Source organism: Chrysochloris asiatica, unplaced genomic scaffold, assembly GCF_000296735.1.
Source record: "Chrysochloris asiatica unplaced genomic scaffold, ChrAsi1.0 scaffold00173, whole genome shotgun sequence".
Classification (NCBI taxonomy): domain Eukaryota; kingdom Metazoa; phylum Chordata; class Mammalia; order Afrosoricida; family Chrysochloridae; genus Chrysochloris; species Chrysochloris asiatica.
The window spans coordinates 233,638-260,877 of NW_006408691.1; the positions used below are offsets into that span (position 1 = coordinate 233,638).

At 54.9% G+C, this 27,240-nt stretch overlaps 4 protein-coding genes across 4 annotated transcripts; 3 read left to right on the forward strand and 1 right to left on the reverse strand.

Annotated features, from left to right (window-relative positions):
• Positions 1-1,010: 1,010 nt before the first annotated feature.
• TSSK6 (testis-specific serine kinase 6) lies at positions 1,011-2,160 on the reverse strand. The gene has a single exon (XM_006871693.1). The coding sequence runs from the start codon at positions 1,899-1,901 to the stop codon at positions 1,080-1,082; it is 822 nt and encodes a 273-aa protein (XP_006871755.1). The 5' UTR covers positions 1,902-2,160; the 3' UTR covers positions 1,011-1,079.
• Positions 2,161-2,628: 468 nt separating this feature from the next.
• On the forward strand, positions 2,629-10,675 carry NDUFA13 (NADH dehydrogenase (ubiquinone) 1 alpha subcomplex, 13). The gene is given in 6 exon segments (XM_006878413.1): positions 2,629-2,658; positions 2,661-2,799; positions 9,680-9,758; positions 10,048-10,119; positions 10,400-10,469; positions 10,556-10,675. Coding segments are annotated over 6 exon segments (498 nt in total). The 5' UTR covers positions 2,629-2,640.
• Positions 10,676-11,489: 814 nt separating this feature from the next.
• YJEFN3 (YjeF N-terminal domain containing 3) lies at positions 11,490-18,521 on the forward strand. Its single transcript, XM_006871748.1, has 6 exons — positions 11,490-11,545; positions 15,079-15,187; positions 16,828-16,938; positions 17,137-17,250; positions 17,331-17,481; positions 18,316-18,521. The coding sequence occupies exons 1-6, from the start codon at positions 11,490-11,492 to the stop codon at positions 18,519-18,521; spliced, it is 747 nt and encodes a 248-aa protein (XP_006871810.1).
• Positions 18,522-19,251: 730 nt separating this feature from the next.
• On the forward strand, positions 19,252-26,637 carry CILP2 (cartilage intermediate layer protein 2). The gene is made up of 8 exons (XM_006871694.1): positions 19,252-19,315; positions 20,155-20,253; positions 20,998-21,270; positions 21,754-21,903; positions 23,147-23,428; positions 23,634-23,742; positions 23,947-24,104; positions 24,302-26,637. The coding sequence occupies exons 1-8, from the start codon at positions 19,252-19,254 to the stop codon at positions 26,635-26,637; spliced, it is 3,471 nt and encodes a 1,156-aa protein (XP_006871756.1).
• Positions 26,638-27,240: the final 603 nt, after the last annotated feature.

Here is a 27,240-nt window from a genome sequence, read left to right on the forward strand (position 1 = left end):
ATTTTAGGAGTCCAGGTGTAGGGCTGCAGGATAAAGCGCTGGGATGCACGGTCAGTTTGAACCACAAGATGGGTGGCAGTTCAAACCCGCCAGCTGCTCCTCGAAAACCCTATATAGGGTTGCTATGGGTCGGAACCGACTCGATGGCACTTAATTAGCATCTTATTCTAGGCCTTTCCTTTTACTTTCCACCTGCCTCTTTCAGATGCGCCTAAACCTCATAGCTAAGTCTCAAGCCTGAGGCTCGATAAATGGACGAATACACGGGTGAAACAAAACATGATGGACGGACACCCAATGAATGAACCAGCAGACCTTTGCACAGGGGGCGGCTCTCACTACGGAAGGTTGCTCTAGTTACTACAGATGCTGTTCAAATCCCAGCTCTGTTCTTGGACAGATGATAGCTGTCTGGGCATCCGTTTCCTCATCTGTAAAGGCTAGGTCCAAGTTGGGACAGGCGCCCTTGCCTCTAGTGAGCCCACAGCTCAGCATTCATTCCCAGGGCGACTAAGACAGCAGAGCTCCTTCGAGCCTGCTCAGGTTGGGGAGTCCTAAGAGCTGGGTTCGAATCTCCCTCAACTTTTCATTGCGGCCTTGCGCAAGAGCCGAGCCAGCCTTCCCCTAAGGGGGGAAACCCCACCCCTGCTTTGAGAAGGGGCCACAGCTAGAACCAGGTGCGAGGAAGAACGAGTTTATTACAGATTCCGGGGACGGCCGTGCCCCGGGCGCACTTCGCGGCATCCGCGACCCGTTAGGGACGGACTCCGCAATCACTCGTCTGCTTGCCATGGATCCTCACGCTCATACAGCCAACCACACCAATGGTACTCATTCCGCGCAGGCGTACTACCCCTGGCTTTTCGCACCCCGCCTCCTCTCTGGCCTTCGAGCGCGTTGCTGGGGTCGCGCGTGCGCCCTCCAGTTCTTGGGGGTGGAGTAGCTTGATTCGTAGCCGTCGGGGAGAGGAGAGGGTAGGCGAGGGTTCCTAGGCAGTGGTGGGGCCTGGAAGCGCGCCCGTTGCGCGTGCACCGCGCGAGTGTAGCGCTGGGTAACGCTACTGGCAGGAGCCCTAGCGATTAGCCTGAGTCTCCCGCCCGAAGCCAGCCATTGCGCGCTACCTGGCCGGCCGAAGGCCGGGCCGACGGGCTGAACTGCAGCAACTCAGAGATGAGGGCCTTGCAGCGCTCGGGCAGCTCGAGACCGTCGGGATAAAGTACGCCACGCTTCTGGCGCCGAGGCAAGCCGGCGATGTCCGAGTCATCAAAGGGCATGCACCCGGTGACCATGACATAGAGCACGACTCCCAGGCTCCACACGTCGTACTTCTTGGGGTCGTAGGGGATGCCCAGCAGCACCTCCGGCGACGCGTAGGCAGCCGAGCCACAGTAGGTGGTACTCAGGTCGGGGTAACCGTGCGCCTGGCGGCCGAAGCCGAAGTCTGTGAGCTTGACGCGGCGCTCGTCGGGGCTAAGTAGCACGTTCTCACACTTGAGGTCGCGGTGCACTAGGTGGTGGTCATGCAGGTAGCGCACGGCGCCAGCGATCTGCGCGAAGAGGTCGCGCGCCTGCGCTCCGGGAATCCGCCCACTGCGCTGTACAGCCTGTAGCAGGTCGGTGGCTGCTGCTTCCATCACGATGTACAGCTTCCCGTTGCACACCTCGATGAACTCGAAGACGTGCACTATATGCGGGTGGCGCACACCCCGCAGGATAGACAACTCTCGAGGCAGGAACTTATTGACGAAGTCAGGCGGTGCGCGCCTCCGGTCCACCACCTTGATGGCCACCGTGCCCTTGTACTTTTTGGACGTGGCCATCTTCACCTTGGAGTAGCTGCCCTCTCCGATCGTGCGTCCCAGCTTATAGCCGAGTTCACTCAGGAGTTTATCGCCCGACATGGTGGCGCCCGGGGCGCGTGGGGAGCAGGAGGCGGCTGCTGTCGGGGGGGCGGCCGGACTCCGATCTCGGGCCTAACCCATGGCGCTTGGCACTTGCACCCCCGCACCCCCATGTGCCCACTCCCAGGCCCCCGCCGCTACGGTGCCTTTTATTGCCGCGGTAACAATTTCTGCCTTGTGAAGTGATTGCAGGCGTCACCCCGCCGCGAGGTGTGGGGGCCCCCTAGACTCCGCCCTCCAGGCGCCCAAGCCTCTCAAGCTCTGTGACTCATAATCACCCGGATCGACCCAGTTCCTGAAAAATGACTCCCCAGCCGGGCGTCCGGACCACATTGGCGAATGGAATCTAAGTCTGGCGTCTGGATGGCTCTTGTGAGTCTGGCCCGGGCTAGCTAGCTACCCTACTCCTAGTCCCAGCCCGTGGCCATATGGAGTCCTGGGCTGTACGCACACCCTCTAAGATGGAAGAAACTGGAGAGGGGGCTTCTTCAAGGCTGGGTTGGGGGAGCAGCTCTCCAGCTTCCTAACTGGCCGCATTGCACCCCTAAGGGAAGGTGACTGCGAGGTCTTTTAGTGCCGTGACAAGGGCGTACCAACGCCCTGTCTGGGAGAAGAGGAAGTAAAGCGCCCTCAGCTACGCTGCAGGAGCCAAGCCGTGCCGCGCCGTCGGGGAACTACACAAGTGCTCCAGTTCCCAGAGCCAGGTCGGAAACTGCTCCGGGCTTCCTCCACACTCATCATGGCGGTGACGACTGCCCGTCACGTAACTTCCGCCCGCGACCGGAAGTGAGAAGTCCTGCAAGCATGGCGGCCTCGAAGGTGAAGCAGGACATGCCCCCGCCGGGGGGCTACGGCCCCATTGACTACAAGCGGAACCTGCCCCGTCGGGGACTGTCGGGTCAGTGTCGCCCTGCGCTGGGGTGTCTGGGTCTTGGGCTTTTGGGTCATCGCGACGGGGGCGAAATGGCGAGCGAGCCCAAATTTCCCCGGCTGTGCAGCGAAAGACTTGAGTCCGGGATCCCCGATAGCTTCAATAATAATATTCATCCACCACTCTCTGCAGTTGACTTGATTCCGACTCACAGCGACCCTGTAGGACAGAGTAGAACTGCTCCATAGAGTTTCTGAGGCTGTAAATCATTTCTCAGCTGGCCGCGTTGTTCTCCCACTAAGCCGCTATTGGGCTGGAACCGGCAACTTTTACGTTTGCAGCTCGCTGCGCCACCAAGTAGTTTTTACAGTGATTTTAAGCACCACTATTTCCCTTTTTTCTCGTGATTGAGGTGTCTCTGGCCGGTGCTCAGGCGTTTTCTGGTGAAGAAACTGGCAAGGAAGCGGTTGAGACTCCCCCAGGGTCATCCTGAGTGGAAACCTGGTGGATGGCCTGGGCCATGACTCCTCACAGCAATCTGTATTGTTAAATGTTCAAATCTTTTTAAATAACATTTTATATTGGGTTCAACACAGAGAACAGCCAAAATATTTTACAGAGAAAGTAAAAAGGCACCCTCACTTAGTTTCTAGACTAGAAATAAAAATTTTAAAACAATTCAAAAGTGAATATAATTGCCGAATTTTACCAAAGTGTTCTTTTACAATCTGTGCATATCCTTGTAGCCCTCAATTTAAACTAAGGTAAAGGAATTACTAATTCAGACGGTAAAAAAGTGGAGTCCTAGTCCCCCAGCCTAGCCACATCCCTCTTTGTTTTTTGTATCATAGAACAGAGGTGGCCAGACTTTCTCCTTGAAGGGCCAGAGGGTAAATATTTTAGGTTCTGTCCCTGCTGTCCTTTTCCTTTCTTTTTTTTTTTAAAGTTTTATTGTGAATTATGTGATAGTTTACATGGGAGAACATTAGCTTTACATTCTTCCTATCCTATATCATTTCATTGCCATGGTTACAATCCCCTCCATGCATCATCAAACAACCAAAGGGTGTACCCTGCAAGCCTGCCCCTCAGTTGTCAACACACAGCCCCTCTCCCTCTCTGGGTCTGAAGTCCCCAGCCGCTCCATCTCTCCATGTCATCATCTCTGCCTCCATCTCTGGTGTCACTGCTTCTCTGGGTAGGGTCCCCCATTCCGCTCTTCTCCCTTGATGGTCCCAGGGACCTTCGCTTAGACTGAAGAGTTAATCTCTCCCCTCCTTTTTCTACAAAATGTCTACCTTTACATTTCCAACCCTTACAACCAGTCCTTATAACAATTATTCACTATTGTATCACAAGAGACCCATCCTCATTCATCAGCACTGACCAGACAGATTGGATACTACTCAGTGGAGATTCTACTTTCCTTCGGTGCCCTCTGGATCTAGGGTCCCACTTGAAAGCTTGTAAACCAGTCACTTCTTGTCTTTGTAGCCCCCCACCCCCCATTTTGGGTAGCCAATGTTCAAGTTGCCCATCCCTGTCTACCCTGTGTATGGAGGGGGTGGGAATGATCCTCGCTGTAACGATTTATTTCCTCTTTTGAGCTACTGCATCCATAGGTGTAGGTCAAGTTCATCAAATTGTATCAGATTACTCTTTTTTTTCCTCCTCTTTCTTCTTCCTGCTGCTCTTTTATAACCCTTTAGAAATGGTCTTAGGCATACAAAACCTGGCTGCAGACTTTATTTGACCCAAGGTCACTACTATGATCAAGACTTAAGTTGTTGTTAGATGCTGCCCCTCATAGTGACCCTGTGTGACAGACTAAAACTTTCCCATACAGTTTCCTAAGCTTTAGAGTGGTGCTGTAGGATCAGCACTGGGCTGGTAACCACAAGGCCTATGGTTTGAACCCACCAGCTGCTCCTTAGAAACCCTATAGAGTGTTGCTATAAGTTGGAACCAACTTAACAGCTTTTCAGGGGGACAAATCACCACTGGTCTTTATCCCTCAGAACTGCTGAGTATGTTCAACCTGCCATTCTTTCTGTTAGTAGCTGAGTGCTTAAACTCTGGCCACTGGGGCTCCTTATGTTGTGATGAGAGTCTCCATTTCTTTTATCCAGGTGTACCCCACCCATTGCAACCCCCTGTCTGCACATGTGCACCTCTGTGCTCTGGACCCAGACTCACGGGCTCCCGGTTCCCTTCAGTTTACATGTCCTGTTTTGATTTTTTTTTTTTTCTGGTAATTTTTTTTTTTTCTTAAATGTTTTATTGTGAATTATGTGATAGTTTACACGGGAGAACATTGGTTTTACATTCATTCTATCGTATATCGTCTCATTGCCATGGTTACAATCCCCTCCATGCAATCCTTCCCCCGTACCCCCCAGGTCTTCAGCACACAGTCGCTCTCCCTCTCTGGATCTAAAGTCTCCAGCTGCTCCATCGCTCCATGTCATCATCTCTGGCTCCATTTCAGGCATCACTGCTTCTCTGGGTAGGGTCCCGCTGTCTGCTCTTCTCCCTTGATGGTCCTAGGGAATCTCCGCTCCTAGACTGAAAAGTTAATCACTCCCCTCCTTGCTATAAAACGTCTACCTTTACATTTACAACCCTCACAATCAGTCCTGATAACAATTATTCACTATTGTATCACAAGAGACCCGTCTGCATTTCACTGTTTTGATTTTTAAGTTGCAAATGTGCCTTTCACCCTGAGCCTCTTTTGGGGTCTTGACATTAAAATGTGCCTGTAGAACATTCAGGCTCACCTGGCTTTTTTCCAGTCAGTGCTCTGTAATAAAGAACCCCTTGAGGTTTCTGCTCAGTGATGGTGTGACTTTTGTCAATGAGTAAGCAGCTTGCCCATGACCCCTCACCAGATTGCCCCCTTCTTTCATGGCCCTATTTAGACCCACTTCCTGCCTAGAGGGACTCTCAGCTTAGCTAGGGGACAAATAATGTTACAAGAAATTTCATTTGTGAGGATAAGGGAGCTTTTGTTAGCCAAGGTGGCAAGGAGCACCTCTCTGTGAAAGAGCCCCCAACCCTGCAACTCACCCTCCTTCTGTCAACTCACCCTCCTGACACCCACTCCCCACCAGTGACCAGAACATGCCAGGCTGCCCGGGTGCGTTCATTATTCCAGAGTGCTCTGGAGTGCCTCCCACCCCATCGCTACTTCTCGGTCCTCCCACCCTAGTGCTCTCCAGCTCTCCACCCCTTCCTCAGCCCAGCCCAGGCACTGCCTTATTTCTGTGTCTTTAACATTTTTGTTGTTGTGAAGTGCTGTCGAGTTGGTTCCAACTCATAGCTACCCTGTATAAGGTTTCCAAGGCTATAAGTCTTTGTGGGAGCAGAGTGGTTGGTGGGCTTGAACTACCAACCTTGTGGTTCACAACCCATTGCTTGTCTTACAGAGCCATCATGCTTCTATTTGACATCTTTATTGAGCTATAATTCACACACCCATACGATTCACTCATTTGAAGTTTTTAGTACACTTGAGTACGACACGTGATGTGGAGCTGTAGGAGATGGAAGCACTAGACTTCAAGGTCAGATTGAACCACCGGTCGGCGGTTCAAACTCACCAGCAACTCCTCGGAAACCCCATACAGGATCACATGCGTTGGAACCAACCTAAAGGCACTTAAAGATCACACCGGTACCTACACAGGTTATATTCTCTCTTCACCACAGTTTGAGAACATTGTCATCCCCTCAGGACGAATCCCCGGACCCATCAGCAGTCACACACTAGTCCCCACCCCCAGCCCTTGGGGACCACTAAGCTACTCTGTCTGTGGATTTGCCTGTTCTGGACATTTCATATGAATGGGTGATTCCGTTGGTGGCACCATTGTATGGACACATTTTGTTTATTCGTTCATTAGTGATGGACATTAGGAGTGATGCTGCTGTGAACACTTAATGCCTGCGTTTTTCTGTGGACCTAAGTTTTCATTGGGTGTAGTACTGGGCGTAGAACTGCTGGATCCTACAGTAACTCCATGGTTAGCATCTGGAGGCTTCATTCACCAGCCTGTTTCCCCAGCTCCTGCTCATTCATCTTCACATTCCCTCCAGTGGTGCACAGAGGGCACAGCTTCTCCACCTTCTCAACAATGCCTGTTGTTAGCTAACTTTTAGATTGTAGTCATCCTAGTGGGAATGAGGTGGAATCTCATTGTTCTTCTGAGTGGTATTTCTCTGATGACTAATACTGAGTATTTTTCTCAAGTTTGTGTTGGCCATTTGTGTATCTTTTTTCACTTGGCAGACAGATGATTTGTAAACACTCTCTCCCTTTCCGGGAGTTCTTTTTACCTTTTTTTAGTTCTTTTTACTTCTTAACAATACAATTTGCACCACAAAAATTTTCCATTTTGATGAAGTCCAGTGCATCTATTTTTTTTTATCTTTGCTCACAAGTGCTTTTTGTGTCAGATCTTAGAAACCATTGTCACTTCCAGAGCCCTGAAGATTTACTCCTATGTTTTACCCTAACCTTACATTCGGGTCTCTGATGCATTTTGAGTTCCTTTTTGTGCATGGGGTAAGGCATGTGCAGATCCAGTTGTCCCATTTGTTAAAAAAACTGTTTTTTTCCCCGATTAAATTCTTTCTCCATTGAATGTACTTGGCACCCTTGTCCAAAATCAATTGACCATAAGTGTATGGTTTATTTCTGGACTCTCTGTTCTGTTCCATTGATCTGGATTGTCTATTCTTACTCCAGGGCCACATTGTCTTGCCGCAGCTGTGTAATAAATTCTGAACCCATGAAGTGAGAGTCCTCCAACTTTGTTGTTCATGTTCAAGATTATTTTGGCTAGTCTCAGTCCCTTGCAATTCCAGGAGCCCTGGTAACACAGTGGTTAGGCACTAAGCTGCTAACCAAAAGATCAGCAGTTTGAACCCATTGGCTGCTCCTCTGGAGAAAGATGTGGCAATCTGTTTCCATAAAGACTTAACCACCTTGGAAACCCTAGAGGATTCTTCTTTTCTGTCTGATGTCTGTGAGCTATGATTCTCTCAGTGACAGTGAGTTTGGGTGTCTGTTGGTTTGCAGTTCCCTATGAAGTGTACGGTCTGCTTGTCACTTTCTGCAAACAGGATTGCCAGCCTACTGAGAGAGAATGCATTGCCGCATTACACCAGTGTAGGAGTGCTGCCATCCTCACGGGCACAGTCCCAGCACATGGATGTCATGCTGTTCACTTAGATCTTTGGGAGGGGTCCGCATGCCTTCCGTATCAGACTGGCAGCTCCCAAGGCTGAGTCCTCCCACCCCCCATGGCTCTGGTTTCTTCAGCCAGTGCAGATGAGTGACAGCCCACATGGACACCATACAGATAAGAGGGTACTACTGCCACTTTCTTAGAACTTATCTTTCAGACAGACTCACACGGGTGTCTAGGTATGAGGGTCTTTGGAAGGCTGGACACAGGCCTAGTGAAAGGTGAGGCCCCCCACCCCCGGAATGAGACTGGAATGAAGCAGCTCTGATCAGAAACTCCTCTCCTGGGAGAACATGCTGTAAACACCATGGTGGTATAGGAGCACTTGTATGTGCTGAATCAACACCAAACACACAGAGTTGCCTAGGGGTAGCTAAAGGGACTTGGGTACTGCCTCTGAGCACAGGGCCAGGTACCTCACAACTACCCCTGAGCTGTCTTAAACCTGAGCTGTTTGTAGCAGGTGAGCTTGAGGGATCTGTCCTTTACCTCCTGCTCTTGTTCCACACCCCACTGGAAGATAGACAGGGCAGCCTAGGCAGGGCCTTCCCCACTGTTGGCTAGTCAATTATTTCCTAGCCACTAAAGCCTAGAGGCCCTGAATGGTGCAGTGGTTAATGCATTCGGCAACTGACTGTAAGGTTGGAGGTTCACATCCACCCAGATGCACCTCAGAAGAATTTTACTTAAGAAAAATCAGCCATTGAAACCCCATGGGATTGTCATGCATCAGAATTTATTTGGTAACTGGTTGAAGTCCCTAGGTGGTGCAATAGTTAACTTGCAGTTGTTAACCAAAAGGTTAGAGGTTTGAGTTCACCCAGAGTTTGGTGTGGCACTTTAGGATAAGCACTGGACTGCTAACTGCAAGGTCAGCAGTTCCAACACACCAGGCACTCCTTGGAAACCCTATACAGGATCACTATGAGTTGGAACAGACTCCACTGAAATTAACAACAACAGAGACATCTCTGAAGAAAGGCCTGGTGATCTCCTTGTGAAAAATCAACTATAGGAAACTCTCTGGAACATGTATTACTCCGGCACCCGATGGCAGCTGGACCTGAAGCCCAGTTTGCCTTAGTCCCTTGATTCCTCTCAGCACCCAGGATGGCCCAGCTGTCTGTCAGGATTAGCACCTGCTGGTGCTCATAAATATTCATGAAAACCTCTGCCCCCCCCCCCCAGTGTGCAGGGCAGGGGGCTCAGCCCTGCAGTCCCAGCGCTGGGGCTACCCCTGCAGGGCACCGGCTGCTTCTAGATGCTCCAGGCAGCCCCCTCTGGGTAGAGCACAGAGGGAACCCAGAGAGCTAGGGTTGCCTGGAGCTGGGATGGCCAAGGACACTGTCAGACCAGAGACAGGGTGACCTTCTAGAGGACCTTCTAGTCCCTCTGCCAGCAGGTCCTGGCAGACCGGAACCTTCCAGAAACCTGGTACATGGGCCAAGGAGTGTGGCAGCCAGTGTCTGAACACCAAGTGCCTGTCATGCCCAGGGCCTGCAGACACTGTGCTGAGAGGGATGATGTCCACAGAAGGTGCAGCTGGACATGGGTGGATATGAGGAAGTGTCCTGAGGGTTCTGGAAGGAGTCCTGGGTTATGGCCAAGCATAGCCTTTGATCTTCAAGGTAAAGCCATTACCCCTCTCTCCACAGGCTATAGCATGTTTGCTGTGGGCATTGGGACTCTGCTCTTTGGGTATTGGAGGATGATGAAGTGGAACCGAGAGCGCAGGTAGGAGCCAAGGGACATCTTGGGTGTCTGCTTGCAGTCTGAGGGCGGAGGGGAACTTGTGTCCTGGGAGGACCAGGTGGATGAATGCAGGCAGAGCAGGTGGAGAGTCGGCTAGGCCTCTGCTGAGAGGAAGGAAGTCATGATGTCCCCGGCCTGCTTCCCTGCCCATCGTGGTCACCCCAGGCAGATGCCCCTTCCTGGGCCCTGGGCTCCTCACACATCACCCTGGAGACCAGGGTATCTGTGGCTGCCCCGCCTCCCCACAGCTGATGGTGTCCGGCTTCCACAGGCGTCTACAGATCGAGGACCTAGAGGCCCGCATCGCCCTGATGCCGTTGTTCCAGGCTGAGAAGGACCGGAGGTAGCGGAGACCTGCAGCAGGGTTCCAGCCCAAAACTCACCCAATAGGGTGTTGGAGACTTAACTTGGGGTGGGGTGGATCATGGAGGGGAGTCTAGAGAAGGCTTCCTGGAGGAAGGGGTGTTAGGCCTGGGGCAGGGAGATGAGTAATTGTTAAGGGAGCTCCGGAGAGAAGACTTTGTGGCAGAGAGAACTGTATGTGTAAGAGCCAGAGGGGCTGCTGGGTGTGGAGGGTCAGGGGTGCAGGTCCTCCTAGGTCCATCTCCTACCGCATTGCTCAGGGTCCTGCAGATGCTGCGGGAGAACTTGGAGGAGGAGGCCATCATCATGAAGGATGTACCTGACTGGAAGGTAGGTCCCAGGGGCTAAGAGGGTGGGCGTGCAGGCCCACTCAAGCTGTAGCTCATCAGTCCACCCACATCCCTGTGGTCTCATAGGTGGGCGAGTCCATGTTCCACACGACACGCTGGGTGACCCCCACGGTGGGTGAGCTCTATGGATTGCGCACAGATGAGGAGCTTGTCAGTGCCAACTACGGCTTCGTGTTGTACACGTAGGAGCTGCTGCCACCCCGCCCGACTCCCATGAAGAGAATAAAGGTTCTGGAAACTGCCTGAGTCCGTGATGTCTGCACCCCCTTGTGGGGTGCTCTGGGGGCTTGTCGGAGCCGAGGGAGCTGGAGGAGTGGTGGAACTCGGTACCTATGGCTGGCCAAAGGGATTAGACCTGGTGAAGCATGCAGGGGTGACCCCAAACCAAGGAGGGCTGGAGCCACCAATCACCTGGGGTGCTCCCCTCCACCAGCAGTCTTGTTGTCAGCTTCTAAATTATTTTGAAATTTCCTACCTCCTTTCTTGCCCCAGTACCAGTCCAAGTGTCTTTCCTCCCTTCCCTTGAAATCCTGCTTACCGGAGCTACAGGTTCCTGGAATTTTTCTCATATTTAGAGGGATTGGGACCACCTGGATTACAAACCAGGATTCCATATCCCCTCCAGACTAGAATTTCCCTGCCAATACCTGTAGGATATGCACTGAACTGCAAACCACAAGGTCGGCAGTTCAGACCCACCAAATACTCCTCAGAAACTCTATACAGTGTCGTCTTTGTGAGTTGGAACCAACTCAAGGCACTTAACTACAACAACCTGGGAATTCATCGCAGCCTCCTAAATCCGCTTCATTCATGCTAGAAAAGGGTTAAACACACCTGCACCCCCTAACCAATGGTCGCGCTCAACCTCTTGACAGCGCTGTCTGGTTGGCGGGCGGGAAGAGGTGGGCGGGGAGAGGTGAAGGGGCCCCGCCCCTAGGAATGCACTTAAAAGGCGGCCTCAGTGGCAGCAGCCACAGCTCAGTACACTGACTCGACCATGAATGCTGCCGGCCCGGACCTGGCAGAGACGCCAGAGGAGCGGCGTTTCCTCAGGTGAGCTGGGGCGGGGAATCCAGGAAGAACGGGCCTGGGGGAACGGAAGCCTATGGCATGGTTCCTTAGTGGAGATCAGCTCTGCCAATGCCTACCCTTCCGAAACCTGCGTTTCCAGGGAAACTATCCAAGACCGGCCCGCCCCTTCATGAATAATAATTTAGCATCGTATTCCGCACCTTGAGGCCAACCTCATCACTTCCACCCCAGCCAGGCCCCCTCCCTTTCCATACTTCCAGGGACCCTGTAGCCCAGAGTAGGTCCTCAAACTTAAACCACTATTGGTGGTTCACCAGCCACTCTCCTTTTGTCCAGAGGAGGAAACAGATGGGAGTAGGGAAGCTTCTCTGGAGCCAGGATGGACAGAGTTTGGACAAAGGGGTCACTTGACGGATAAATTTGGGGTTGGGATTGGTGGTCCATTTGTGTCCTCCAAACTGTGTTCTCCAGACCATCACAACATGGTCCCATCAGGGCAGTGGTGGTCATTGCAGACCAGGGGTACCTAACTATTCAACCGCTTCCCACTGTCCTCAGCTCTTCTCAGGGTGGATGTTGTCCGAAGACTGATGTCTATCTAGCAAGCCTGGCACGTCGTAGACAGGGGAGGAGAATGTTCTATCATCTGTAACTTTGCCTGGTGATATTGGGGGTGCTAGTTGTGTGAGAGATGAAGTTTCATCTCATACTTTGGACATATTGTCAGGAGGGACCAGTTGCTGGAGAAGGATATCACGTTTGGTAGGGTGGAGGGTTAGAGAAAAAGAGGAAGACTCCCAGTGAGATGGATTGGCAGAGTGGCAGCATCAAGGCTAAAAGCGTGGCAACAATTGTGAGGTTGGCCCAGGATCAGGCAGTTATGCATAGGGTTGCTATGAGTCGGTACTGACTCGATGTCGCCTAACAACAACAGTTGTGTGAGACCAACTGAGGGGACTTATGGGGCTCTACGGGTGTGTGTAGGAGGTGGAACATGGTGAGTGAGGAGGAACAGAAGTGCTGAGGTGAGAGACAGACTCCGAGGTGTGAGGAGCTTGCCTTGCATTCTCTGATGACGGAGGAGCTGTAAGAGGGTTTGTGGCAGAGTATGATGGAATTTGGTGTTCAAGTGTTCAAAGTCCCCTTCAGCTCATGTTGAGGTATTTTGGGAGTGGGAGACTGCTGTAGGTGACCAGGTGGGCCATGATGGTGGGCTGTTGGGCAAAGGCGTGAGGGTAGAGTGAAGCAAATGAATTTTGAGAGAATGCCGAGGTCTGTCTGACATGCACACACTGGCCTGAGGGCTTTGCCCCCAAAAGGGCACACCCCGTCCCCTCAGTCAACCTTTGTGACCCTCCTCGAAGTGTCAGTGTTACACTCATTTCCTTCTGGAACGAGATCACTTAGTCTTTCAGAGGCCAGGGTGGGTGGGTGGTGGTGGGGAACAAAATTCTGGGTTCTTGAAGCTCCTCTTACCTGGGCCAAGGTTGTGGGGAGCAAGAGGCATCCTCATCTGAGACGCCCCAAAGTCAGTACCACCACAACAAAATGGGCTTGACCTGTCCTGTCCCCCACCCTTCCCTAGTCTTAATTGTCCTTCGCACCTGGGAGTCACTACTGCACCCTCACCTCACCCCAACCAGCTTGGCCTCTATCCTGGACCGCCCTCTGCTCACTCAGTCCCCATTTTCACTCTAATCACCAGTTACACAGGAAGACTATGTTCCAACTGGCTTTAGGACAAAGACCTCGGGAGGGAGGGGAAGAGGTGGGATAAATGATTCCCCCACCCACCTCTTCCTCTCCCCACCTTCATTCATGGGCAGCAGCTGGAGCTGTCAGAAGATCAAGTTGGGGGAATGAAATCTAGTCCCTGCCCACCTGATGTTGCTCTTTCCGGGAGCTGACCTAGGCCAGCCTGCGGGGTCAGCACTCTTTCTGGCTCCACTGTGAGCTTTTGCCCTTACCCTATATTAGCCACCTGCCTAGTGCTTTTCATTAAGTGCTCTCAAGTTGGTTCTGACCCATAGCGACCCTGTATAGGGTGTCTGAGGAGCGGCTTATGAGCTTGAACTGCTGACCTTGCAGTCCAGCCCATTTACCCACAGCACCTCACCTGCCTAGTCCAGCTGGGTGTAAATCCAGCTCTGCTGGCTGAAGCGGCCTAGGACATGTGACCTTCCTGCCTGTAGCCCCATTTCCCCCATCTGCATGAGTACCCCTGAGTTTGAGGGCCTGCTTGCCCTGTCCCCTTGTCACTCTGCTTCAGCCACACCAGATTCCCTTCTGCCCCTTGAACATGTCAGACTCATTCCCGCCAGAGGACTTGTGTCCTCGCTGTTCCTGCCTACCTCCCACAGTGCTCCTGGCCATCTTGTCCAAGTGGCCTTACAACCCTCCTAGTCCCCCTGCCTCATACCTGACTCCACTCTGCCCACTGCTCTGCCCTGGATCCTGCCAGAAGGTTGTGTCCAAGGAAGGAACCTGAGATTTCGTTCTGCCAAAGTTATGCTATTTATCTATCTAGTTTTGCTTCTTGACCCTCCGACATCAGAAGCCCACTCGCCACGGCTCTAAAGACCATGGTAGAAGACCTGACTGCCCCACCTACTTTCTCTGGAATCGTGGGCAAGCACTGGCAATTCTGAGCTGGCAGTTGTTTGCCAAATTCTTGTAGGGGTGGTCATCTCTATTATCAGACCCCCAGTGTCCACTGAGCTAGGTTCAAGTGTTCCCTGTCCTCCTGGTCTGAGAAAAGCTGGCATCAGACTTAGATCCTGCCCAGCTGACCCCTATCCCCTCACAACCCAGGTCCTCAGTGCCACCTCTTCCTCTCTTACCACCAAGCTTGGCATATAAAAGCCCCTCAGGAAGGGCTGGCTTACTCCCTGTGCCTTGAAGGGCTTCATCTCTAGCTTCATGTTCTATTGTCTTGACATCCTGAATATTTTAGTACTGAACCCTGCATTTCCTTCTGTGGAGACGGCAAGAAAGAAGCAACACTCAGATGTGGAGACCTCCCAAGTCACTCAACGATTCAGTAGCAGAGCTTCAACTTGAACTTGGTCTCCCTGGCCACAAATATTTTATCTCTGACCCCAACTATTTTATCAGAGAATCTCATTGATGCATGTCCCACATTCACCTCTCTGAGTAAACTTTCAAACTCCTCAGTATCTTTCAATACCCACCTCCCTCAGATGCCCCCAATCTCAGCTTGGGGCCCTCCTGCCCTGGGAACCAGGGGCATCTGTGTCCTCAACTTTAGGGCAACAGAACCAAGGTAGATTGCCATTTTCATTTGAGGCCACCAGGGAGCGCAGTCACACTGACATTGGTGAAACCGCCTGCTGCCTACCAAATTTTATTCCATAAAATTGGTGAAACTGAGAGAAGGCCCTCAGCTCAGAGACTGTACTATTGTCAGGGGCCAGTAAAAGAGTCAGGGTCTGTCTTGGAACAATGGAGGGGGGCACTCCCTTTGAGTCTCTGTCTCGAGGTCTCTTCACCTTTCCTATGTCTCTGAGCATCTGTCCTTCGTCTCTGTTCCACAGCACAGCCGAGGCAGCTGCCCTGGAGCGGGAGCTGCTCGAGGATTACCGCTTTGGACGGCAGCAGCTGGCAGAGTTGTGTGGCCATGCCAGTGCAGTGGCTGTGACCAAGGTACCCTGACCTCAGCCAGACCACCAACCCACTAAAGCTGAGACCCAGCTGCATGACCCCTATGACCAGAACTGTCCATCCCCCAAGAGACCCCTCTACTTGGAACTGTCCAGCCCCTCACTGAGGAAATGAGGCCCAGAAGGGACTTAAAATCCAGGGGACTCGCGGGGGTCAGAGCAGAGGTGGGAACCCCTAGAGGCACGAAAGCTAAGCAGTAACATTACTATGTTAGGACCCTTGGCAGTGGGAGCGGATCCCTCCTGTAGGTGTGGTTGCACAGTGGGTCCCGGAGATACTGACTGCTGCAGTCTGGGCCCCCAAACAACCCTGTGCCCCGGGCAGAAGGGGGGTGTCAGAAGCAGAGCTGTAGTTCCAAGTCAAGTGCACCCGGCCCTGGGCAGTGCCTGTGAGGGTAGGCTAGAGAAATAGCAGTAAAGATGGCACCAGGGAGCACTTTGTCATGTGGCCAAACTATTTTGTGCCTGTGTTTCCTCTAAAGAGGGGTAATGAACAGCACAGTTAATTAGGAAAGGATCCAAAGCAGAGTCAGGAAGCAAAGCCAGGGTATTAAACTCTCACCTGGTGCTCAGGGGTTACCGCTCCAATTCCCCACTGAGAGCCTAGCATCCCTAGATGTGGTCAGGGGTTTGGGACTAGGAGCCTGGTCAGAGTCACCTACGGCATGTCAAAGATACCTGAGGCCTTGAAAAGGAGTCTCAAAAGGGAAGTGAGTTGCTCTCTGTATAGTTTGAGGTTAGATGCAGCAGGATCCCCCCAGAACCACCCCAGGACTCAGGAGATGGGATGTTTGCCCTATGTGCTTACCAGGCCATTGGTATTCCTTCTGGATAGAAGAAAAACCGAGGCTGGGAGGAAAAAGGTGCCGAGGGCTACACAGAGTCAGAACAGGGCTGGACACCTCAAATACTAACACTCTTAACTCCTAAGGTAAAGAGAGATGCATACGCAGGCAGACAGGTATTTGAGATAGAAGCAGACAGAGAGAGGCACCAGGGTATTACTGGATTGAAAAATTCCTCCCCTGACTTCAGAGCCTCCAGGAGGGCCAGAGGCCTGGAAAGACAGTGGGGCGGAGGAAATCACTGTGGTGGAAAAAGGTGGAAGAATGTCTGCAAGCCAAGTAGAGAATAAACAAACCACACTTCTGTATTGGGCGGGTGGCAGGAGGCATGTTTTCTTACATGGGCTTGGCAGAGCCTGGGACAAGAGAGAAACTGAGGCCTCAAAAGGACCTACCAGCTGTTCCGTGGGAGAAAGATGAGGCTTTCTGCACCTGTGAAGATTTATAGCCTCGGAAACCCTGTACAGGGTCTCTATGAATCGGAACCGACCCCAGGGCACATAACAATACTATCTTATGAGTTCTGGTGTGGCACTGTGGGTTAATGCGCCAGACTGCAAAGCCATTTGAACTACAAGATTGGTGGTTCAAGCTCATCAGTCACTCCTTAGAAACCCTGTACAGGGTTGCTATGGGTTGGAACTGACTGGACAGCACTTAACAACAACAATATATTATCCTGTTGCCTCCAGTCCCAATTACCTGGTCTTCTCCAGTCCCTGGTCTCAGTTTCACTACTTGAGCAAGGAGGCTTCTGAGTGGTGTCCTTCCTCTCCAGGTATTCCCCTTGGCAGCTCTCTCCCGGAAGCAGAGGACAGTACTGGTTGTATGTGGCCCAGAGCAGAACGGGGCAGTGGGACTGGTCTGTGCCCGGCATCTGCGGGTGTTTGTGAGTAGCCAGGACTCTCAGGGGCATCCCCATCTGGTCCCTACAGAAATCGCTTCCTCCTGTTGCTAATGTTCAAAATGGGGACATCCAGGCTTGGGTTCCAGGACATGCCCACTGTCTGCCCTGGGTGGGGTCTGCTGCCAGGTACATAGATCGTGGGTCTAAGAGGACCCAAGCATTGACTTCTTGTCCACCCAGGAGTATGAGCCAACCATCTTTTACCCCGTGCGCTCGCCAGACCCACTGCACCAGGACTTGACCACCCAGTGTGAGAAGATGGACATCCCCTTCCTCTCATACCTGCCCACAGAGGTCAGCCCAGGGTGGGCCAGTGAGGGCAGAGGTGGAGACTTTGCCTGAGGGCTGCCCACTGACCCTGTCTGCTCTCGTAGGTCCAGCTCATCAATGATGCATACAAGCTAGTGGTGGATGCTGTGCTGGGCCCTGGCTCAGAACCTGGCAAGGTTGGGGGCCCCTGCACACGAGCGCTGACCACTCTCAAGCTTCTGTCCATTCCCCTTGTCAGCTTGGACATCCCTTCAGGCACGAAGGGTCAGGTGGGGCACTTCTGGCTTGAGGGGACATGGGTGGGCGCTCCCACACCTCATTTCTGGTGACCTTGGCTGGTCTGCCTGCTCTGAGCCTCAGTTTCCTCAGCATGGATGGAATGTACACTTGCTGAGGCCCAAGAGCCACACCCATCCTGTGGATGGGGAAGACCAAGGCAGTGAACCCAGTGACCCTGGCTGCCCTCCGTTACCCTGCCCTGCATGCCCGATGCCCACCCCAGCCTAGTTGCTGGGGCAGACGTGAGCTCACTCAGCAAACGCCGCACCCGCCCTGGCCGCCGCCCCATGCCTGCTGGAACTATTAGGAGACGGGCAGACGGAACAAACAGCCGTTGGCCAGCCGGACCCTCTGTGGAGGTGGCTGGAGTCAGGGATGGTCCCTCAGCTCCAGGAACCTCAGGGGTGTCCTTTTAGAGAGTTACAGAGCAGAAGGCTGTGGGGGGTGGGGGTGGGAATTGCTTGAAAATTCTAAGTGGGGAAGGGGCTCAGAGTTGATTGAGAGAGTCAGGTCAGAGCCAGAGGGACCCATCCGACCTGTAAAGGGAAGGAAAGAGGTAAAAATGATGGGGTCTGAGGGCAAAGGCTGGGTCAGATGGGAAGGGATGTAGGGGGGGTCCCAAGGCAGAGGCTTATTCCTTGGGGAGGCAGGTCTGACTGAGACTCTGGGGGGGGAGGGCGCTAGCCTCAGTACCCAGCTTAAGATGGGGGTGAGGGAAGCCCTTTATTTAGTAGGGACAGGCAGGCAGGGGGCAGGACCCTAGTCTAAGTATGCAAGCCTTCCAGTTCCCGACTTCCCCTCCTCCCTCAGGCTGGGACGCAGAAACTGGCAATGACGCTGAGGACGGGTTACGTCCGGATGTGCTGGTGTCGCTTGTGGCCCCTAAGCAATGCGCTGGCCGTTTTTCCGGGCGCCACCACTTTGTGGCTGGCAGGTTCGTGCCCGACGATGTGCGTCGAAAGTTCGCTCTTCGCCTGCTAGGATACACGGGCACTGACTGCGTTGTGGCGCTGTAACCGACACTCGCTGTTTCAAACCTTCACCAATAAACAGACATCCCCCCTTCTCCCGGCCCCCATTCTCGACTCCTCCTTTGTGCGCTTAGGCCGGGATGGGGATGGTCAAACTCCGAGAGGGACTTTCCACTGGTCCTCCTGCGGCGCCGGGAGGGAAGGATGAGGGGTACACAGAAGGTGGGACTTCCTGCCACCACCAACCCCGACCCTAGGTAGGGGGAAGGGAGGGTTGACTCTTGAAAGGATTTCCCGTTGGCCTCAGAAAAATCCAACCAGAAGAATGAATGGTATATTCAGAGTAGGACTTCCAGGCTCCTTGGGCTGGTCCCAAAATGGATGGAATCAGTGGGGAAGGATTACCAGCCAGTCTAAAAAACCGGACTACAACGCGAAGATTTAGGCAACTCGAGGCCAGACTAGGTCCAAGGACTTCCAGCCTGCCATTTAGGCTGCAAATGGAGGGACGGAGGATGGTCTCAAGTAGGGACTTCCCTCTGGACAGATGGGAGAAGGGGTAATGCAGTCCAACCAGACGCACCGAGTGGGGAGACTCAGAGAGGTTGCTCGCATGCCCCAAGGAGCCCAGCGCCAGGGGGCGGGACCTGAACGGGGCGGGGCCTGACGTCGCCTCCCGCTCCCACCCTCAGCCTGGAGCAGCCGTCAGATCAGTAGGAGACTGGCGAAGCGCGCCACCGAGCCCAGATCTTCCTTCGTACGTTCGGACTCGGCCATGGCATCACTGCCGCCACTACTCTGTCTCTGCATCGTCGCCGCGCACCTGGCGGGGGCCCGAGGTGAGGACCCCTCAGTCTCTCAGGCGCCGCATGCCTGGCGGCCAGCTCCGAATCCAACCCCGTCGGGAGCGAGGACCAAGAGGTCCATGCACTTCCCAAGGGCCAGGGTGACTGGGCATCCGATCCGCGTGGCCGACCGTGGTGAAGGACCTATCTCATCCCTCCTCGAAGAGATGGCAGGGATGCGGGAGTGCAAGTACACCAGGCCGCTCCCGATTTCTGGGAGCTTTGACGTCTCCGGGTCACAGGCCCACCAAACCTACACTGCCCAGAGGAGAAATCCCTTCTCTGAGGCTCTCAGTGGGGCAGGGGATGGCCCATTTCTCAGATGTGGAGACTGAGACTCCGAAGGGGAAGGGACTTATCAGAAGTCACCACATCAACGCCCCTGGGCATCTAGAGGCCTGAAAGGGCAGGCTAGATTTCAGGGAGGACTTGGGTCCTAAATTAAAAGATGTCGAATATGGAGGGTGGACGCAAGAGGGGCTTCCTGGCCATAAATAGAGAAGGGGGCATGCAGTCCAGCCTGAGGGGGAAAACTCAGTCGACTGAACTCCAGGAGGTCAAACCACCAAGGAGGGAGACACTACGGGGCCTCTGGGAATAGAGTCAGACAGGTTGCCCCACTCAATGGGCTCAGGGCTGGGTCAGAAGGAGGGAGAGTCTGCAAAGGATTACCAGGAGGCTTTCTTTCTGAAGGGGGCACTGTGGTCCCCAGGGCCAGTCAATGGGTTCTGTCCTCTCAGAGCCTGTTTTTTCTCTCTTGTAAAACGTAATGTCAAGATAGCACCCTACATGAGTGGTATATTCATCCTTCCCCCTGCTCACCCCTCCCACAGATCTCTTCCCCACTGAGGGGCCGACTGGGACCTTGTGGGGGCTCCACAGACAGTCACCACCCCTTGGCCAGCCTTCATCAGCCCTGGAGGACTGGGAAGGTGAGTCAGCCAGGGTCCAAGTCCAGTCCTACTGGGTGAGCTGGGTGAAGGGGTCATGTGAGGAGAGGACATGGTGGTGAAGAACCCAGGGCTGTTCTTGGTCCCTGGATTTGACAGCCACTGGCAATGGTACCCCAAGAAATCTAAGTAAGGCTTGGACAAGAAGAAGAAGAAGAAGAGAGAGAAAGAGTGAGTGTGTGAGTGTGTGTGTGTGTGTGTGTGTATGTAATCTGGAAGGGCAAAACAACTTGCCCAGTCGTCAGGGAGGCTGTGCTCTGGAAACTGGGACCCCGATCTACGGACTGCTTTTTAGTTGGGGAAAGGGGTGAACACCCATGGTGTGTGATGCTAGCAGAAGACAGGGCTAACCTGAGGTGGGCCAGCTCACCCCTGATCTTCTGGCCTCCTAGCAACAGGAGCTGCCTGGTGGGTGCTGAGGTGGGTGCGGCTGGGCCATTAACAAGGTACAGCGTCAATGGGGAGCATTTGGGCAGGGGCAACCCAAACCAGGGCTGGTCGCTGACCAGTCTCCCCTGCTGAGTTTACAGCTCCTCACACCCCAGAAATAATGCTGAGAGTGGGGGGCAGGCTGAGCCGGGGCTGGTCAGACGGGCGGGGGATCAGACAGCAGGATCCTTGCTACACGGGGGTTGCCGGGCGGACAGGGGCTGTGCTGTCAGATTTGGGTTGGGTGATGGGGGCCGCCAGGCCGAGTCCGAGTTCCAACGTGTTCTCTGTCTTTAGAGGCCAGTGAGTGGACGTCCTGGTTTAACGTAGACCATCCTGGTGGTGATGGAGACTTCGAGAGCCTGGCGGCTATCCGCTTTTACTACGGGCCAGCGCGCGTGTGCCCACAACCACTGGCGCTGGAGGCACGCACCACAGACTGGGCCCTGCCGGCCACCGTCGGCGAGCGAGTACACTTGAATCCCACGCGTGGATTCTGGTGTCTCAATCGAGAGCAACCGCGCGGCCGCCGCTGCTCCAACTACCACGTGCGATTTCGCTGTCCCATCGGTGAGGGTGGGGCATGATGTGGCTGGGCGAGGCGGGGAGGGTCGGGGTCCAACAGAGACAGGTTGTGGTTGCTAAGTGCCATCGAGTCACTTCTGACTCCTAGTGACCCTATGAAGGGTTTCCGAGGAGCAGCTGGTGGGTTTGAACCGCCGACCTTGTGGTTCACAGTCCGGTACTGATCCTCAGCGTCACACCAGGAGTCTGAAAACGGGTGGGTGGAATGAAAGAGACGGTCCGGGTGGGCCCCTTGTGCTCGGAGTAGCGCGACTCCCTCCCACACCCTCATTTACTCCTCGGTATTCGCTCCAGCTTTCGGAGGCGTTTGTTGAACCCCGTATGTGCGTGGTGCGGGGGTCCAGGAGGCTGAACCTTGGGGAGCTGATCTGAGGTCAAGGAGATAGGGAGCCTTCCACAGGTGTGTCTAGGGGCGCAGGGGTGTCTGGGCTGGTGGCCACCTGACTCTCTTTCCTTTCCACCCCACAGAAGCCTCGTGGGGCGCGTGGGGCCCGTGGGGTCCATGCTCGGGGAGTTGTGGGCCAGGTCGTCGCTTGCGCCGTCGCAGCTGCCCAACAGAGGAAACGTGTCCCGGGCGTCCGCAGGAGGCGCAGAAATGTGTGCGCCCTCGGTGCCCAGGTAAGAGGGGTGAGACCTGGGGAGAGGTGGGTCTGGGGCGGGGCGAAGTCTGGAGACGAGGGTTGGGGGCGGGACCTGGGAGGGAAGGGGCCTTTGCGGGGGGACGCCCCTGAGGAGGAGCCTGGACTGGAGAGGAAACTAGGGGAACTGGAGTCGAAGGGGAGGGTTAGGAGGATTGATGTGGTTAAGTGCCATCGAGTCAGTTCTGACTCATAGCGACCCTGTTTAGGCTTTCCAAGGAGCGGCTGGTGAGTTTGAACCTCCAACCTTGTGGTTCAAATCGACTTTGCGTTCCAGTGCTTTATCTCACACCTGGAGTAGGGTCTGTTAGGGGTGGTGCCTAATGGTTAGGGGCGGGGTCGAGAGGGGTGGGAACTTAGGTGGGAGAGGGTCTGAAGGGCCAGAATCCTGGGGACCCTTGGAGACTGTCAGCTCCTTCCCACCTGTTGTTGCTGTTGTTAAGTGCTGCCGAGTCATTCCTACTATAGGGTTTACGAGAAGTGACTGGTAGTTCTGAACTGCCGAAGTCCGGTGCTTATCCTACAGCGCCATACCAGGACGCCCTCCTTCCTTGGCACTAGCAAATGTGCATATCTATGTGGTGGATTCTAACAGAATCCACGTGTGCAGCCCTAGGCAGAGCAAAAGCCAGGTTTCCCATTTGTTTTGTGGGGGTTTCTGCACGGAGCGGGGTCCACACTCCCCTGGTGCACGTGCTCATATGCAGCTCGGCCCGGGCCCTGCGCCCACGCAGACACGCGCTCACACCCTGGCAGACACCAGGATGGTTGGGAGGCGACTGGAAATTCTGCCTGGTTTGTGCTCCATAAACATGGTCTGGCGTCCCCAGCCTGTAGTGCTGTGATGGGGTGGGGGAGCCCGGTGGCCAATGGGGTGGTGGGGTCCTCCCCGTGCCTCTGCCCTTGTTTCCAGTGGAATTTTCCATTTTATAGAGAAAAAGCAGGATTGTGAGGGGAGGAAAATGTTCTGAGCCCACAAGACTCATCTCCTAACGGGGTTCCCAACCCTTGCCTGAATGGTTTCTTTCCTGATGGAGGGGCTTCTCTGCCTCTCAAAGACCTTCCTCTCTCAACTCCCCTCTGGACCCTATGTGTCTCGCCTTCAATCTAGGAGCTGCTCTGAGAGGGCAGAGCGGGGATCTGGGCCTGTTTGCTGAATGACTGCCTGAGAACGCAAGCTCTTCCCAGGGTCCCTCTGCCCTGCTGTTCCTTGTGTTCCCCAGGGTGCAGCAGCCCTAACATCTGTGGGTGCCCTGACCACGTTCTCCTGGGCACGGTAGTCACTCCATCTGGGCGACCACTGCCAGGAGCCAAGGTCTTCCTTCGAGGCCGCCCAGGCTCTGTGGCCACCAGTGATGCCCACGGAACCTTCCGGGTGCCCGGCATCTGTACCAGCAGTCAGGCCAATGTCAGTGCCCAGATGGCCGGCTTCTCTGTAGGCGTGGCCCAGGCCCAGGCCAACAGCTCCATCTCAGCTGTGGTTACTGTTGTTCTTGGGAAGTTAGGTAAGCACTTTGGGGTAAGGGACACCAGTGTGCTGAGGGAACAGGGAAGAAATTTGAGGTGGCACAGAGCACTGAGGAGGGGGAAGGGAGCAGGTGCAGAGTGAGATTCCTGGGGAGGTCAGCTGCCACACCATCACTGGGGGATGGGGTTGTTGGAAAGGGGGCTTGGAGGGGCAGGGCCCTGACCTCTTCACCCACCCCCCAGAGAAGCCCTACCTGATGAAGCATCCTGAGTCTCGGGTACGAGTGGCAGGCCAGAATGTGACCTTCTGCTGCAAAGCCGCGGGTACCCCCACACCCAAGAAATACGCCTGGTGAGGCTCGCCCCGTGCCCAAGGGCCTTTGTGCCACCTTGGGGTTGAAGCAGACTCCCCATGACACTTGGTCTTCAGAGACCTTTGGAAGTAACTGCAGCCTTGGTTCCCACTCTGGAAAGTGGGAGGCTCTGCCAGGTGGGTGGGAACCCCTTTTGTGAGTGAGGATACTGACCTTGTGCCTGTCTCCTGCCTACCACCCAGGTTCCACAACGGAACCCTGATAGACAGGAGAGAGCTTGGTTATGGGACCCAATTGGAGTTGCGAGGGTTACACCCGGACCAGGCGGGCACCTACCACTGCAAGGCCTGGAATGACGCAGGTGCTGTCCGCTCAGCTACTGCCTGGCTGACCGTGCTGGGTGAGCACCCCAACCCTAGGCTGACCTGGACCCCAGATTAAGCCCTGGGATTCCAGAGCCCCAATCCTAGGCCCTTCTGAGCCCTAACCCTGGACTGAGTCCTTACCTGGGTGATGTTCTAACCTTGGGTTGGCCTTGACCCCTGAGTTGAGTACGTAACCCTAGACAAAGCCCTTGCTGTCTTTTCTTGCCCTCAGCCCCAGGCCAGGCCGCCTGTGATCCACTGCCCCTAGAGCACCTGATCAAGCTCCCAGATGATTGTGGTCAGTCAGATGGCAGTCCTGCCTATCTGGACGTGGGCCGCTGCCCTGATGTGCCCTGCCCTGGCCCTGTGGGCTCCAGCCCCCGGTGTGGGGACACTAGCATCCGATGCTGCTCTGTGCGTCGCCTGCAGAGCCAGGTCGTCCGCTGTTCTGGCTATGATCTTCCGGTAAAAGTGGTGGCTGAGTGTGGCTGCCAGAAGTGCCTACCCCCTCAGGGTCTGATCCGAGGCCGTGTGGTGGCTGCTGACACTGGGGAGCCCCTGCGTTTTGCCCGTATCCTGCTGGGTCGAGATGCTATTGGCTTCACCTCTTACCAGGGTGACTTCACCATTGAGGCGCCACCATCCCCAGAGCGCCTAGTACTGACCTTCCTGGATCTCAGTGGTGAGTTTGTGGATGCTGTCAGGGTTTTGCCCTTTGACCCACAGGGCATTGGTGTGTACCACGAGGTCAAGGCCATGCGGAAGCGAGATCCGGTCATCTTGGATGCCACTCAAAGCAACAGGATCCCACTTGGTGAACTGGGGGATGAGGCTCCTATGGGAGAATTAGTCCTGCCTCCAGGGGCATTCCGATTTGCCGATGGCCGGCCCTATGTGGGTGCTGTGGAGGCCCGGGTGACCTTTGTGGACCCCCGCGACCTGACCTCTGCAGCTGCTGCCCCCAGTGATCTGCGCTTCCTGGACCAGGATGGGGAGCTAGCACCCCTGCGCACCTACGGCATGTTCTCAGTGGACCTCCATGCTGCCAGCTCTGGAGAGCAGCTGCAGGTGGGGCCTGTGACCGTGCGTGTGGCTGCTGAACAGATCCACATGGCCGGCCACGCTGAGGCGCTCAGGCTCTGGTCACTGGACCCCAACACAGGCCTGTGGGAGGAGGAGAGCAGCTTCAGGCGGGAGGCACCTGCCAGTTCCCGGGTTCGGAGGGAGGAGCGAGCCTTCCTGGTGGGTAACTTGGAGATTCGTGAGCGGCGCTTGTTCAACCTGGACGTGCCTGAACGCCGTCGCTGCTTCGTGAAAGTACGTGTCTACGCAAATGACAAGTTTGCACCCAGCGAGCAGGTGGAGGGCGCTGTTGTGACATTGGTCAATCTGGAACCTGCGCCCGGCTTCTCAGCCAATCCCCGTGCCTGGGGCCGCTTCGACAGTGCTGTCACGGGCCCCAATGGCGCCTGCCTCCCTGCCTTCTGTGATGAAGACCAGCCAGATGCTTACACTGCCCTTGTCACCGCCACCCTGGGGGGTGAGGAGCTAGAGCCAGCGCCCTCTCGGCCCCGCCCACTCCCGTCTGCCGTGGGTGTCACCCAGCCCTACCTGGACAGGCTGGGCTATAGGCGCACAGACCACGAGGACCCTGCCCTCAAGCGAAATGGTTTCCGAATCAACCTGGCCAAGCCCAGGTCCGGCAACTCTGCTGAGGCCCGTGGGCCTGTGTACCCATGGCGCAGCCTGAGGGAGTGCCAGGAGGCCCCTGTGACTGCTAACCACTTCCGCTTTGCCCGCGTGGAGGCTGACAGGTATGAGTACAACGTGGTGCCCTTTCGTGAGGGTGCACCTGCCTCCTGGACCAGTGATTACCTGGCCTGGTGGCCCAACCCCCAGGAGTTCCGGGCCTGTTTCCTCAAGGTGCGCATCCAGGGCCCCCAGGAGTACATGGTGCGTGCCCACAGTGCCGGGGGCAGCCATCCACGTACTCAGAGCCAGCTGTATGGCCTTCGGGATGCCCGCAGCGTCCGGGACCCCCAGCAACCAGGCACATCTGCCGCCTGTGTAGAGTTCAAGTGCAGCGGGATGCTGTTCGACCAGCAACAGGCGGACAGAACGCTGGTGACCATCACACCACAAGGCAGCTGCCGCCGTACAGCCATCAACACACTGCTGAGGGACTACCTGGCCAGGCATCCCCCGTTAGCACCAGTGGATGACCCCACCGCCTTTGCCATGTTGGCCCCGCTGGACCCCCTGGGCCACAATTATGGTGTCTACACCGTCACTGACCAGAGCCCGAGACTGGCTAAGGAGATTGCCATCGGTCGCTGCTTCGACGGCTCCTCTGACGGCTTCTCACGGGAGATGAAGGCCAACGCTGGCACCGCGGTTACCTTCCAGTGCCAGGAGCCACCTGCAGATCGGCCCAACCTCTTCCAGCGGCTGCTAGAGTCCCCAGCAGTGGCGCTGGATGATATCCGCCGGGAAATGGGACAAGTGGCCAGAGCACAGGCTCAGGCTGTTGGTCCCCTCCGAACCCGACGGGGCAGAGCTCAGCAGTGACCTGCCACAGCTTCCTACTGCCTCCCCTGTCTCCTCCTACCCGCAAAGCCCAGCCCCAGGGTTCCATCCTGGCCCCTTCCTCTCGCTTCTCCCCTGTCCAGAATTCAGGGTGGACCAATCAAAGAAAGAACACAAGTGTTTCCATGGGCATCTAGGGGAGAACCCAACAGGTAAACAGGTGATAATTGGAGTTGGCCCTGATTGTAGGCCCCACACTCTGGATAGTGGGATGTGGTGGCTTCTGGCTAAACCGTCTCCAATTTTTATGTTGATCTTGACCTTGATTTAAAATATTCTGCCCTGTTGTTCAAGGGAAGGCCTTGGGATTTCCTCTCTGGACAAGATGCTGTTCCTGCCTGCTGTTGAACTTGGTGCTGTACTGGGGCTTTACTGAGGTTCCTGCCCCAAGCTCTCTTCTTGGAGTTATTTATTGATATAAGCCCTGCGGGCTGGTTTCGGTGTGAGTGGGGGTAGGGGGTGGGGGTGCTGGGGCAGGGAACACAGTCCTCATGCAGTTGGTGCTTGGAGACCCCAGGCTGGGGTAGGTGCTCAGTGCTGAATTAAAATTGCTTCATTTCCAACTTGGTGTCTGAGACTTGGGTC